The sequence below is a fragment of the Strongylocentrotus purpuratus genome, unplaced genomic scaffold, assembly GCF_000002235.5.
Source record: "Strongylocentrotus purpuratus isolate Spur 01 unplaced genomic scaffold, Spur_5.0 spur5_scaffold_18, whole genome shotgun sequence".
In the NCBI taxonomy this organism is placed as follows: domain Eukaryota; kingdom Metazoa; phylum Echinodermata; class Echinoidea; order Camarodonta; family Strongylocentrotidae; genus Strongylocentrotus; species Strongylocentrotus purpuratus.
This window is the reverse complement of record NW_022145603.1, coordinates 20,498,959-20,512,501: the sequence shown is the minus strand read 5'-3', so window position 1 is coordinate 20,512,501 and position 13,543 is coordinate 20,498,959. Positions and strand designations below refer to the sequence as shown.

At 42.1% G+C, this 13,543-nt stretch overlaps 1 protein-coding gene across 1 annotated transcript; it reads left to right on the top strand.

Moving 5' to 3' along the window:
* Window positions 1-5,188: 5,188 nt before the first annotated feature.
* On the top strand, window positions 5,189-13,242 carry LOC764328 (proton-coupled folate transporter). The gene is made up of 7 exons (XM_001200592.4): window positions 5,189-5,331; window positions 6,343-6,576; window positions 8,071-8,823; window positions 9,653-9,787; window positions 11,252-11,335; window positions 12,111-12,270; window positions 13,140-13,242. The coding sequence occupies exons 2-7, from the start codon at window positions 6,348-6,350 to the stop codon at window positions 13,228-13,230; spliced, it is 1,452 nt and encodes a 483-aa protein (XP_001200592.1). The 5' UTR covers window positions 5,189-5,331; window positions 6,343-6,347; the 3' UTR covers window positions 13,231-13,242.
* Window positions 13,243-13,543: the final 301 nt, after the last annotated feature.

The window sequence follows — 13,543 nt, the reverse complement described above, 5'->3', positions numbered from 1 at the left end:
GATATTTTGGCAACACGCATGCGGTCATTCCGACCCCTGAGTGGGGGGGGGGGGGGGGGGGCGGGGGTTATGGGTATTCCTTGGAGAGGAAAATGAGTTTAAGTAGAATAAATGCATAAGGTGACGGGAACTCGCGAGTTTAATGCATTTCTTGTTACGGCGTTATGATTGTCGCTGAGGAGCACAAGAAAATTGAAATGAGAAAAGATGGAAATAATGTTAAAGGTCGAAAAGGTTGAGTTAAGAGAAAAGAAAAACATTAGAAATAGAGATAATGTATGTGCGTGTGTGTGTGTGTGTGTGCGTGTGTGTGCGTGCGTGTGCGCGTGTGTGTGTGTGTTTGAGAGAGAGAGAGAGATAAAGTCTGCATGGGATAAAAGGGAATGTGAAGAGAGGGGGTAAAGAGAGAGACTGAAAGAGAGAAAGAGAGATTAAAAGCCAAATTAGAAAGAGATCGAAATGTAGATTCAGAAAATGTTGATATCACAACAAACTAAAGAGAAATAGAGAAATGGAGAGAGGAGGAGAAAAGGGGAGAGGGAGAGAGAGAGAAAGAGAGAGAGAGATGGGACAGAGTTAGAAGAGAAAGATATATATATAAAGAGAGATAAAGCCCGTGGGAGAGAATTTCTCGAAAGAGGGATCTGTGATACAGGCTATACAACCGTATCCGTGTAGACCTACATATAGTATACCTATTTTAGGGTATCTGGATAAAACGACCCCCCCCCCCCCCAACGAACCTCAGATACAGCCTATTTGGATTAACAAAAGGCACTAGTGCATCGTTTTGGTTTCGAACCCGGGTTGCCGGATTACAAGACCACTGCTCTACTGACTTAGGGTAGGGTGATGGTAGAGGTAGGATGGTGGAGGTAGGGTGGTGGTAGAGGAAGGGATGCGGTAGAGGAAGCGCGGTGGTAGAGGAAGGGTGGTGGTAGGCGTAGGGTGGAGGTAGGGTGGAGGTAGGGTTGTGGTAGATGTAGGGTGGTTGTAGAGGTAGGGTGGTGGTAAGGTGGAGGTAGGGTGGTGATAGAGGTAGAATGGTAGAGGTCGAGGTTTGATTGTAGGGGTAGGGTGGAGGTAGGGTGGAGGTAGGGTGGTGGTAGAGGTAGGATAGTGGTAGGGTGGAGGTAGGGTGGTTGTAGAGGTTGGATGGTAGAGGTAGAGGTTGGATTGTAGAGGTAAGGTGGTTGTAGGGGTAGGGTAGAGGTAGTGTAGAGGTAGGGTGGTGGTAGGGTGGTGGTAAAGGAAGGATGGTAGAGTTAAAGGTTGGATTGTAGAAGTAAGGTGGTGGTAGGGGTAGGGTAGAGGTAGGGTAGAGGTAGGGTGGTGGTAGGGTGGTGGTAAAGGTAGGATGGTAGAGTTTGAGGTTGGATTGTAGAGGTCGGGTGGTGATAGAGTTAGGGTGGCGGTAGAGGTAGGGATGTGGTCGAGGAAGGATGGTAGATGTTTGATTGTAGAGGTAGTGTGGTGGTAGAGTTAGGGTGGCGGTAGAGGTAGGGATGTGGTAGAGGAAGGGTGGTGGTAGAGGTATGGTGGTGGTAGGGGTAGGGTGGTAGAGGTAGGGTGGTGGTAGGGTGGAGGTAGGGTAGTGGTAGACGTAGAATGGTAGAGGTAGAGGTTTGATTGTAGGGGTAAGGTGGAGGTAGGGTGGAGGGAGGATGGCGGTAGAGGTAGGGTGATAGTAGAGGTAAGGTGGTGATAGAGGTTGGGTGGTTGTAGAGGCAGGGTTGTAGTAGAGTTAGAGTGGTGGTAGAGGCATGGTGGTGGTAAAGATAGGGTGGTGGTAGAGGTAGGGTGGTGATAGAGGTTGGGTGGTTGTAGAGGCAGGGTGGTGGTAGAGGTAGGGTGGTGATAGAGGTTGGGTGGTCGTAGAGGCAGGGTGGTGGTAGAGGCAGGGTGGTGATAGAGGCAGGGTGGTGGTAGAGGCAGGGTGGTGGTAGAGGTAGGGTGGTGGTAGAGGCAGGGTGGTGGTAGAGGCAGGGTGGTGGTAGAGGCAGGGTGGTGGTAGAGGCAGGGTGGTGATAGAGGCAGGGTGGTGGTAGAGGCAGGGCGGTTGTAGAGGCAGGGTGGTGGTAGAGGCAGGGTGGTGGTAGAGGCAGGGTGGTGGTAGAGGCAGGGTGGTTGTAGAGGTAGGGTCGTGGTAGAGGCAGGGTGGTGGTAGAGGCAGGGTGGTGGTAGAGGCAGGGTGGTGGTAGAGGTAGGGTGGTGGTAGAGTTAGGGTGGTGGTAGAGGTAGGGTGGTGGTAGAGGCAGGGTGGCGGTAGAGGTAGAGTGGTGGTAGAGGTAGGGTGGCGGTAGAGGTAGGGTGGCGGTAGAGCTAGGGTGGTGGTAGAGGTAGGGTGGCGGTATAGAGCTAGGGTGGTGGTAGAGGTAGGGTGGCGGTAGAGGTAGGGTGGTGGTAGAGGTAGGGTGGCCGTAGAGGTAGGGTGGCGGTAGATGTAGGGTGGTGGTATGTAGGGTGGTGGTAGATGTTTGGTGGTTGTAGAGGTAGGGTGGTTGAAGAGGTAGGGTGATGGTAGAGGTAGGGTGGGGTAGAGGTAGAGTGGTGGTAGAAGTAGGGTGGGGTAGAGGTAGGGTGGTGGTAGAGGCAGGGTGGTGGTAGAGGTGGGGTGGTGGTAGAGGTAGGGTTGTGGTAGAGGTAGGGTGAAGGTAGCGGTAGGGTGGTGGTAGAGGTAGGGTGGGGTAGAGGTAGTGTTATGGTAGAGGTAGGGTGGTGGTAAAGGTGGGGGTGGTTGTAGAGGTAGGGTCGTGGTAGAGGCATGGTGGGGGTAGAGGCAGAGTGGTGGTAGAGGTAGGGTGGCGGTTGAGGTAGGTCGGTGTTAGAGTTAGGGTGGTGGTAGAGGTTGGGTGGTTCTAGATATAGGGTGGTAGTAGAGGTGGGGTGACGGTAAAGACAGGGTTGTGGTAGAGATAGTGTGATGGTAGAGGTAGGGTGGTGGTAGAGATTCAGAATGTTAGGCCTATAATGGTTATTTCTGTATACTTTATTCAAGATTCAAATCTTTATTCGAGATACGTCTATTAACATCTCCCACGGCATCCATATCGTATCTTTGTGGTTCTCTCTCACCTCTCTCTTTCTCTCTCTGTCTCATTGTCTCTGTCTATATGTCCCTCTTTCTCTCTGCCTTCTATCTTTCTTTCTGTCTCTCCCTTTCTCTTTCTCTCTCTCTCTCTCTCTCTATCTATATATATGTATATATATATATATGTATCATTATGTCTCTGTGTCTCTGTAGCTCTTCCACCTACGACTCCCTCTCGTCATTTCCCTCCCATCTTCATACTCTCGAACCTTCACCGTTGGTCTTTTATTCTTCATCTACATAATTATCATTCATTATCTTGTCTTATTTTATTCAACCTTTTCTCTTTTTAATACTCGTGGTCTTCTTCTTTTTCTTCTTTTTCTTCTTTTTCTTCTTGTGATTTTTCTTCTTCTTTTTCTCGCGGGTCTTCCTTTTAAGTTATAGGAGGCCATTTTCTTCTTTCTTTCTTTTTTCTCAGTTTGATTGCATGTCTATTCATGAATGAAAAATGTGATATACTAGCTTACATGTGAACCAAGCTTTATCATTGTCATGTTGTAGTTTTTTTTAAATGACAAAGTCACGTCGTCAACCATATAGGCCATGCAAGAAAACCCGTTTACTTGCTAGACTTCACTGTCAGACACTATTGAGTGACTGACTGGCTATTTTCTTCTTTGGTGATAACATACATTAAATGAGCTGTAAGGGTACATGAGCATTTGTTTACATCATTAACCCACTTCTTGTAATGGCCAAAATTAAACTGATTGAATCTTTGCGCAGCATAAAACGTACGACCATTCGGTACAATGGTTTGAAAATCAGACTATTACTTACTGGCTCTATAGCTCTTAAGTCGATTCAACATCTCAAAGTCGTTATTTTCCCACTTAAAGACATTTTCAAGCCCCCTTTTTTCAGGGAAGTTCTAAATTAGTATTATCTTTCAAATGCCGTTGGAATTTAACCTTTTCATTTTTTTTGGCTTGCAAATGGGACATAGTACCTTTAAGTCATAACTGACAGTAATGAGGATTAATGCCTCACAAAAGGGCACTAATATAGCTGATCGACTCAGTTTTTTATTATGGGGCCTCACAGTAACGAGGGCATTGCTTAGCCACTGAATCATGACTGTACGCAGCGGGTGCTATAGGGTACGTCGCCGCCCCCACATATACACAAAAAAAGAAAAGAAAATGCAATAAATTATCAATAATTCATTGCATTTTCCCCCGGTTCCTAACAGGAAAAAATCCTCTGTAGGGCCATGCATTATGGTTTAAGGCATGACCACATAGAGGATCAAAACCGTGTCGATGTGCTATATTAGTGCCCTTTTATGAGGCATTAATCCTTATTACTGTTAGTTATGACTTAAGGACTTAGGTCCCCTAGTTGATTAGCATAGTAGCATATACATGCTTTAGCAGTCACGCAAAACAAACACTCACAAATTATTATTCAACACCATCTGAGAATGTATACTCTTATCTAGATCTAAATCAGTGTCAAAATTATTCCATAAATTGGGGTAAAAATAATTATTCCACCATTATGACCAACAGTGTATAGTTCGTGGAATCCATCCAGAGAAAGTTGACGTAGAAGACGAACGAATGATATCTCAACAGGCGCGTAATTTTATGTATGTAAACCCCCCTAAAAAAACCTAAACCCCTTTGATTTTTTTTTTTTTTTTTTTTGTAAAAAAAAAAAAAAAAAAAAAAATTATGCCCACGGCCGACCTAAAAAAGGTGACCTTACCCCCCCCCCCCCCAACTGAGCAAAATGTCAAATTTCCAAATTTCGAGACCAAAAAAAAAAAATATATATAATTCTTTATAAAAGATGGAAATCGTGCGACTCTATAAAGCATGCCTAGTGGCAACACAAATTATTGATTTGATGCACCTCGAATCTGACCAGAGGACCACGACATTCCCCTCCAATCCAAATAGCTTTGTTGTTATTGTTCTTTTAGTCTTGCGGCGTGTGTCATTCATTTATGAATATTTACGCCTGATCTATGAGCTCTGATCTTCGGCCTAGCCTCCGATCCCGTGCGCGGCCATGGTACGAAAAAATAAGACGCATCCCGCGCACTTAGCCTACCTAGGACAATTGAGGTCAACGCACTTTGTATTTACGTAATATTTTGTTGACAGTTTTGGGAGGCCAAGCGCAAAAAAAGCTGACCAAATCACATGACTATGAAACATATCACCGAGAAAGTACAAGCAGTATCTTCATGTGTTAGTTATGCACATCGAGAGGTGGTGTTAAACTGACAGGTAAATAGTACGATTTCTTCTGTACTTTGTTGCTTCAGCCTTCATAATCATAAACATCTAACTATTCTAACTAAGCAAAAAAGTTGAAAACCCTTCACTTCAGTTTAGTCCGACAAGTTCGATTATGCGTAGGACTAGATCTATAGTCTACATCAAGACAAGACTTCTAAAGTTCTATCTAGATCTAGACTAGATCTAATTTGTCCTCATAAGATATAGATCTAGACTACTAGTAGAGGTTTATTCTATCTTGTCACTTCACCTGAAATTATGATTTATTTATTTTAACTTGCACAGGTCTGTTTTGTGTTAACAAAATTGTGGGTACAGAGCGGACAAAACACACTTTTTTCCCTGTGATTCATAAGACTAAGATTAAGACCCCAGGCACTTGTCAGTAGTAGGCCTAGATTCTAGATCTACTGGGGCCCGTGGGGGCGCTGGTTCGAGAAAATGTCCGTCGGCATAAACGAAGATAAGCAAGGACCCATCGCATCCTCAAGAATAAGGATCGTCTGCATTCGGCGCTCTGCAGGTGTATTAGAGTAGACTAGGGTTACTTATCTGTGCGCTGGCAATGCAAAAAATGGATTCTGCGTAATAAAATATCCACAGTTCACCATCTACTTTTACGAGTTGTCCGTCATCCCGAGGATTTATCTAAATAACATGAAAGTTTCTGTGCTGCGTAAGTGATAAATGCATCATGGAGATCATCACGGAATCGGTTTTATGCATCACAAACTCGCGGTTTCAGACATACATGTAAGTACACGAATTGTCCGCGTTTACGAAGATATCCTTGTTTATGCGGACGATCCTTATTCTTGGACCAGCGCCTCTACTGATGACTGAATCGAAGTTCTTTCAGTATCATATATTGTAATTGTTACCAGATCTATTGTAAGAATTGATTTAAGAAGAGCCAAGAAGTTATACAAAATTGGTGAATGGCACCCCTGACTTAATCTAGTCGCTTTGAAAAATCTGTTTGACACCCGATCTTGATAGTTACCATGGAAACCATACCAGAAGAACCTTCGACCTCGATGACATCTTCAGAGGAGGAGGAGCAGCCCAGATCCAGGTCTAGAGTCGTCTCTGTGGAACCAGTTATTTTCCTGATCCTAGCGGTCCAGGGGGTGTTGGTGAACCTACGCACCCAGTATGTTGAGGAGCGTCTGGCAGCCGATAATAATTACACTCTTCCAGAGGCGGGGAACTGCTCTGCTGCTAACAAGTCGGGTATGAAATGATATAAGATTATTCAATTAAGTTTACTCATTTCCATAAAAAAATCACATTACAAGAACACTTACATTTGCAAATAATACTGTAAATAACATGCAAAAATTTTCACTAGAATATACATAATTACATTAAGATATTTAGGTATTACAAAGTTTTGGTATGAAGTCATGAATTTGGTTCAAATGAACATATTGGAAGCATATGCGATCCTACAATATTCAGCGATTGTTTGTCGCGGTTGAAATCGAGTCTAAAGTGATGAAAATAACATAATATTACTCTTTATGTTGTATAGCTCCCTCTCAAGGTCAAGATATTAATTAAGCTATAAAACAATGTTTCTCAAATAAAATGACCGATTAGCTATTCCCGTTTGGAAATTATATATCACCACTACATATTCTGAGATTTTCATGGTCGCAGCTACCATTTGTAGGGCTGTAGGCGCTTTTTGAAATTCATCAAAATTTACCGGGAGCACGGGTAAATTTTTATATTCAATTTATCTCGAAAGCAGAAGTGTTTTAGGGGCTAAATTTTCTAGTGCTTATAATATATCCAAAGGGGCATCCAAATAAATCAAAATTGTATAGAATGACATCCACCCAATTTTCAAAATTTCCCAAAACTTTGTATTACCTTTAAACAATAATGGAAAAAGGGAAGTTATAATAACCCAAATAAATGAGTTTGTTGAGATATCTCCCCAAAAGGTCATTAAACAAAATGTGATGAACATAATAAAGACTTTAAATTACATACCAGGTAAACTTATTTTGCCCCCCAAAAAACTTGTATAACAACAGAAAAAGAAAACAAAAACATACAAGCCCTACAAATACAAACATACACACGCATATAAAGTGGAAAAATATTCTACACAAAATCACATGTGATTAGTTGCTGCTTTATTACACTGAGCAGGGAAGGGGAAGGTGGGGGACTAGAAGGGGGTAGGGAGGAGAAGGGAAAAAATAGACGGGGGCTCAGGGTGAATTAGCCCCCGAAATGCCCAAAAGAGCCCCCGAAAGTAATACAAGAGCCCCCAAATTTTGCATAGAGCTCAATGCAGAACAAATTAAAGAGTGTAATTTTCATGCAAGCAAGCTCGAAATGTAGTCCCCCAAATTTTTAAAGTAATTTTTTCCCTGGGGAGGAGGCCAGGAGGGGGTAGGGCAAGGGGTAGGGGAGGAGAGGAGAGGAGAGGAAAGGAAAGGGATGGAAGGAGAGTGTTCACAATTACATATCCATGTAAACATGTATGTCCTAAGAAGCTCCAGAGTCAGAGGTCATCTAAATTAACTGTAGCTACAAAGTTATACATTTTTTATATGAGGAAATTCCAGAGATGAAAAAAATTACCCACTCCTTTATTATCCTTTATTAACCAAGTGCCTACAGTGCCTTAGAAGAGAATTTGATAATCTACAAGTTGATTTTACCCGAACAGTGACTAAATTTCTACATTCTATTTAACTTCCTTTGCAGCTGATGCTACGGGAAGACAGATAGAATCAGAGACATCGTTATGGGTCATGTACATGAAATCAACATCTGTTTTCATCCCCATCTTCACCGGAACAATCCTCATCGCCGCCTCTGACATCGTTGGAAGAAAACCCATCCTGATCATCAATGCACTCGGCCATCTTCTTGCCTCAACTGTCTTCCTTCTCCTTGCCTGGCTCCACCTTCCGCTCATCGTCGCCGTGGCAGCAGAATGCATCCTGGGACTCAGCGGCGATTCCATCGTCTCCATCAGCGTTTCCTTCGCGTACATCGCCGATACGAGCACGGGCAAGTCGCGGGTCACGAAGTACACGATCATCTCATTCATGATCTACATTGGATTCGGTGGAAGTCAAATCTTTGTGGACCTCATCTTGCAGAAGACAGACAGCTACACTCTCGCATTTGGTTGTGCATGGATATTCGCCTTTCTCAACTTCCTGTACGTCCTAATCCCGGGGCTTTTGATAGAGACCGTCGTAAAACGCACCTCCTTCAAGCTGGTCAGGACGGTCAAGAAACTCCTGAGGAGCTTCGTCCAGCTTTTATCGGTGTCAAAGGACAGGAGACGGTCAAGGTTGGCCCTTCTACTGACCATGTTCATGATCTATAATGTAATCACCGAGGCCGTCTATGCCGTCATTACCATTTATGGACTTGGTCAGCCGTTTTGTTGGTCGCCTACCATGGTTGGGATCTACAATGTCATAGTGAATGCATTTCCAGCTTTTGGTACGTACTAGGTGTAAAATGGAAATCATTTCATTGCTTTTGGTAATGATAAATATATATTCTTTCAAAATCAAATTTTTAAGGATGAATAACTAATTCACTTTCACAAAAAACTTTCACAATTTTGAGTAGAAAATATAATACCAGAGTCATAATCACATATATGTAGAATATACAGGAATCAAGCTCTTGGTATTGTTCCATGCGTAACAAACAGTCTCATGATGTGTGGATGAGAGTTTTGATCTTCAGTGTTTTATGCTTTTCAGCAAGTATTTGTCATTTCATTAAGATTTTCTTGTGTTTAGACAATCTATTCACTGCTTGATAAACATTAAACAATTCAAGAATCAATCCAAGCCAATACTGTTTGCAATGCAGGTCCCTGTTTCATAAAACTTGTTATCCATAACATGTTACAAAAACTGTTAAAAGCTACTGAAATCATGGCATTTGATTGGCTAAGATGCAAGTTTATCATAGAAATTCATGATTTGTTATTGATAATGAGTTTTATGAAACAGGGCCCAGTTCCATTCTATCACTACCTTTAAAAAGGATGTGCAATTGTCCTTCTAAAGCTTGCACATTTTTAAGTTGATGTTTGTGAATGTTCTTTGAGTAACTTCTTGAACACTCCTCCAAGTATTTTGTAAGTACCTCTGTATCCTCAGCGAACCACCAAACAGACTCCAAACCAACTAAATACCAAGTTACCAACCAATACTTTTCATGGTAATGTCACTTTTTTCTTCTCGATCTGTTCTGTTGTCTCGTTTCCTTGCTGTGATTATGGTAGTAACATTCCTTTTGCCTTTGTTTATTCTAGTTGCCATGGTGATGATCAAGCCCCTACTCTTCTGTTTGTCCGGCTACCTCATCATGCAGGTCGGGTTCCTCTCGGGCGTGGCCATACTCATTGTTTCTGCCATTGCCAAGACAACTAATGTTCTGGTCTACGTAGGTAAGTTTCAGTTCCAGCGGGTGACAGAACCATTGCTCTATCAACAGTATCCCACACTTACAGGGGGTGTTTCACAAAGACTAAGATCGACTTTAAGTTGGAATTAACTATGGCAGGCCGTTCATGCCACTAGTTCCTCTCACTATTATTCCCTCAATTATGATCTTTAGATAATATTTTTTCCTTCAATAATAAATTATCAAAAACCGTAAACCCTGTAGATTTGTGACCACGATTTAAACGTCCCTTGAGAGACCAATGCCAGTAAATGGTGAGAGCAAACAGTGGCATGAACAGCCTGCCATAGTTAAGTCCAACTTAAAGTTGATCTTAGCTTTTGTGAAACACCCCTCTGTATTACTAATTTCAACCCTAGCTCAAACGCTATGCCTTACCCTCACCCTAACCCTAATCTTAACCATAAACCTTTTACCTAACCTGAAATCAAATTGATAAAATAAACCCTGCATGAAATGTCACTGGAGCATATGTCAGAGCACTTGAATTTCTGAAACGATTTCTTGATTCCTCTATAACTAGTCCAGTTTGCAGGCCATACATGTATGTAAATAGGATGTGAATTCTGGCAAAACATGAAACGAATAACAACATCCAAAAAACAGAAATATAAGATTAGTCGACCCTTGTTAGTTTGCTCTGCGAAAAAAGGTTGCGTTAGCACAATACAATTTCATTTTGAAATTTGATCGAACTCTGATCCACAAACCAACCATACATGTATCTCAACTACCGGTACATCAATTCGTCAGCAATATTGTAACATTTATCAATATGGATTTTATGTGGGTGTCAGAAAATTCATTCAAGACATTAATCTACATTTGCCACTCTCCACCCAGGTGAAATAAATGGGTACCTAGAGGAAGAAATACCTTGAATGCTTTAGCGCTTTATTGTGGCATCTGAGCTACAGGATAGGTTGTAATATGATACTTTGTAGTAAAGTGCAGTAGAATTATTTGTATAATGACTGTAATTGAGAAGGCAAGTTGGCTCAGTCGGTAAAGCGTCTGCCTGTCGGACCAAAGATCTCGGTTTCAAATCCCACCCATACCGATGACTGAAGCTTGTGGTGTGTGTTTACGTGCCCCTCCCCTTGTTTCATAGACGCAGGCTATGTTAAGTGGAAAACACTCCGTCCCTTGGATAGGACGTTAAATGGAGGTCCAGTGTAGAGGAGAGTCACCATCCTTGCATGTTAAGAACCCATTTCACTATTCGTATAAGAGTAGGGGAAACCCCGGTGTAGTGGTGCACCTCCACACCCCAATCAGGCCGAGTATATACCGCATCTGCAAGAATCTTCTGTATTAAAGGAGGCAGATTATCTTGAAGAAGAAGAAGAAGAATTGGGCACATTATCATTTTTATTATCACCATGGTTACAGGTATGTTCTAAATCAAACTAAATTGTAAAAGACAAACTCCATATTTTACTTTCAGCTGTAGCGGCTGGCTCTCTGCGGACTCTTCCTGATTCTATCATCGAGTTCTTCCTTTCTAACATGGTATCTAGTCATGAGCGAGGTGAGAATCTTACCCTTTTCTGACTTGCCTCTCTAAAGGGGAAGTCCACCCAGATATTAAGTTGGTTATAATAGAAGCAGAAAAATGAGAAGAACAGTTTAGTGGAAGTTTGAGCGAAATCCGATTAAAAATAAGAAAGTTATGAATTTTTGAAGTTATGATCAATCAATTATGGCCAACTCTGTGAGATATCAGGTTAGGTCCTTACCAATTTGCTCTGTATCATAAATTCGACATTTCCATTTTTGCCCTAATGACAAGTTCCAATCATGCATGCACCCTAAATATAATTGTTGCAAATAAGTTTTTTTACAACCCTCCCATCATCAAATACTTAGTCATTTAAAGTTCATTAAAGCCCGTCTACACTAGTTTGGCAAGGGGAGATTAGACCTCCCTGCAAGGTCACTGGCAGGTGGTTATATCATCAAATCAGCTCTCAATTAAAATAAGAAAAAGGGGATCATGGGGGGATCAACAGGTCCCGATTAGGCATTGTTGGCTGTACAGAGGGCGCAAATAGGTGTAAGTAATGCAGTGGGGCTTTAAGTTCTCTGTTACCCCAAGTATTAGACAGGGATGCCAGTTTTCAGGCCCTGGCAAGTTAATTTCAGACTATAGTTTAGGTTTTTTGTGATTTTCAGGCCCTGTGATCAATTCTAACTGGCATCCCTGATTACAAGTAGTAGTGTAGCAAGTATTGATTTGTTTATTTATTCATTTGTTTATTTATTTATTTATTTGTTTATTTATTTATTCTCTTGGATAATGACAGGAACTGCTTTTGCCCTGCTGTCCATCGCAGCATCTGTTGGTAAAGTGCTCTCGCCTATCCTGTTAAACGCAGTCTACGCCAAAGCAGTTCTTCTCAACTTCCCTGAGCTCACCTTCTACCTCGCAGCAGCTATCTATGCGTTACCCATCCTCTTAACAGCGTAAGTACTCAAGCAAATCCCATCCCACGATGCAAGTACAGTTAAATGTAATCATTTCATTTTTATGCCTCCATTACGAGGTAGCTGGAGGGATTTTGTTTTTGGGTTGTCCGTCCGTCGTCTGTACGTCTCGTTCTCGTGATCCCGTTATCTCAAGAATCGATAGATGGATTCCTGCCAAACTTTTGGTCATGTATGCATCTTGCAGAGCCAATGAACTGATTAGACTTTAGGGTCATGAGGTCAAATATCAAAGGGTCATACATGTATATTAAGAAAACTTGCGATAGAATGGGATCAATCACAACTCTTTATAAGACGGGACCCTGGTGAACAGGAAAAGAGCCCCGCAAAAAACAATAAAATGCTTAATAATCACTGTTAGCTTTCAAAAAGTTGCTCGTCATGTCACAAAGGCCAAACCCTACAACTTACAATGTCTCCTGAGAAGAGAAATCATTACTTTTTACACTGGGTAAAGTAAAGATTTTGGTTAGTGTAGGAGGTGCATAGCATTTGTCACAGGAGCAAGTGTCATAAACCTGGGCCCTGTTTAACAAAAGCCAAAGCTCTATGGCAAATTTGCTCTCAGCCAATCAAACGCAACTATTTCAGTAGCTTATACAGTCAAACCTGTCTATAGCGACCGCCCAAGGCAAACACAAAAAGTGGTCTTTGTAGACAGTACATGTTTCATTGAGAAACCATTTTCAAGGGAAACAAAAAATGTGCTTGTTGTAGACAGGTGGTCTTTGTAGACAGAAGGTCACTAAAGCAGGTTTGACTGTAACAGTTATCGCAACTTTCTATTGCTAACAAGTTTTGTGAAACATGGTTCTGATTTGTAATCCTCTGTTGTTTCTTGTCAGGATCCTACATGTGTGTAGCCGGCCGTATGATGGACTGAAGATGCAGATACAAGGAGAGACAGAAGAACAGAAACCACTGGTGGAAGATTAACAGGTAGAGAAATCATCACTCAGGAATAGAGGAAGGTCAAGTGATGGTTCCTAAAGCAGGAGCACAAACCAAAAGTTCAACGCACAAAGAGCAAGCGCAACGCACAAGCACAACGCACAAGTACAACGCACAAGTACAACGCACAAGCACAACACACACGCACAACGCACAAAGCACACGCACGACGAAGTACTATTATTTATTATATTTGCCCATTTATAGAGCATAGTTCCTATTAACAAATATACTCTTCTTGGCTTAATATGAAGTATCATTACCGCAGTTGTAGCCTAGCCACCAAGATAAGTCGTCA

Excerpts from the sequence above, each read along its gene's own strand:
- LOC764328 (XM_001200592.4), top strand. The coding sequence starts at position 6,348 with ATGGAAACCATACCAGAAGAACCTTCGACCTCGATGACATCTTCAGAG. Across the intron at positions 6,577-8,070 it reads CTCTGCTGCTAACAAGTCGG|CTGATGCTACGGGAAGACAG; the intron begins GTATGAAATGAT and ends CTTCCTTTGCAG. Across the intron at positions 8,824-9,652 it reads GAATGCATTTCCAGCTTTTG|TTGCCATGGTGATGATCAAG; the intron begins GTACGTACTAGG and ends TGTTTATTCTAG.